This window comes from Penaeus monodon, chromosome 19 (genome assembly GCF_015228065.2).
Source record: "Penaeus monodon isolate SGIC_2016 chromosome 19, NSTDA_Pmon_1, whole genome shotgun sequence".
NCBI lineage: Eukaryota > Metazoa > Arthropoda > Malacostraca > Decapoda > Penaeidae > Penaeus > Penaeus monodon.
This window is the reverse complement of record NC_051404.1, coordinates 36,344,226-36,345,002: the sequence shown is the minus strand read 5'-3', so window position 1 is coordinate 36,345,002 and position 777 is coordinate 36,344,226. Positions and strand designations below refer to the sequence as shown.

Sequence of the window (777 nt, the reverse complement as noted above, 5' to 3'; positions counted from 1 at the left end):
TAGCTTCTACATCATAAATCTATACACTTCCTACTTAACTTACACTAAACCAAAGAAAAATATAGAAAACAAACATTAATTACTAAATTTAAAAAATAAGAAAGTATACTCCCATACCCCTTTCCCTTCAAACCCTTCCCCCTTCCCCACATCACCCCCATCCCCAGAACCCCCAGGACCCCCCAGGACTACCCTAGGATCCCGCCCCCTCGCCATCCTTACCTTGACGTATTTGTAAAAGTCCTCTGTGTCCACGTGGAAGGACTGGACGCCGCGGTTGCCCTCCTGCGCCGTGAACCGCCCCAGAGAAGACCAATCACGCGACGGATAGCGGTGGCTTCCCGATACCTGGATTTCCTTCGGTAAATTACTGAAGAGTTCAAAATTGGCAATGTCAAACTGCGGATTGAAGAGAAAGGGAGAAGGAGGTATTAATTGCGAGTGGTATGGCGAGGATGAGGTCCTAATTATAATACAATCACACACACGTCCATTTTTTTCGATTGATTTGAATACGGTTTATTACACACGCGCACTCACAAAACACAGAATAATAAATTAATAACATTTAAATAAAAAATGACATAAAAAAGGGAACCTAAACAAGCTCACCTTTTGTGGTCGGATGCTCTCGCAGAGTTCAATAATGAACCAAATCTTGTCCCTGCACTTGTTCAACATGTACTCATCCCTGTTTGAATGGATCACCTGCGGGTAGGGGGAGAAAAATACATTATCACAGGTCATTCCACAAGACATGAACTTTCCTCGACGTTA

At 43.4% G+C, this 777-nt stretch overlaps 1 protein-coding gene across 1 annotated transcript in view; it reads right to left on the bottom strand.

Moving 5' to 3' along the window:
• Positions 1-777, bottom strand: part of LOC119585401 (SUN domain-containing protein 2-like) — a gene marked incomplete in the record, with an annotated part of 88,891 nt that overhangs the window by 1,135 nt on the left and 86,979 nt on the right. The window contains 2 exon segments of the mRNA XM_037934064.1: positions 223-399; positions 613-708. Coding sequence (XP_037789992.1) covers positions 223-399; positions 613-708 — 273 coding nt within the window.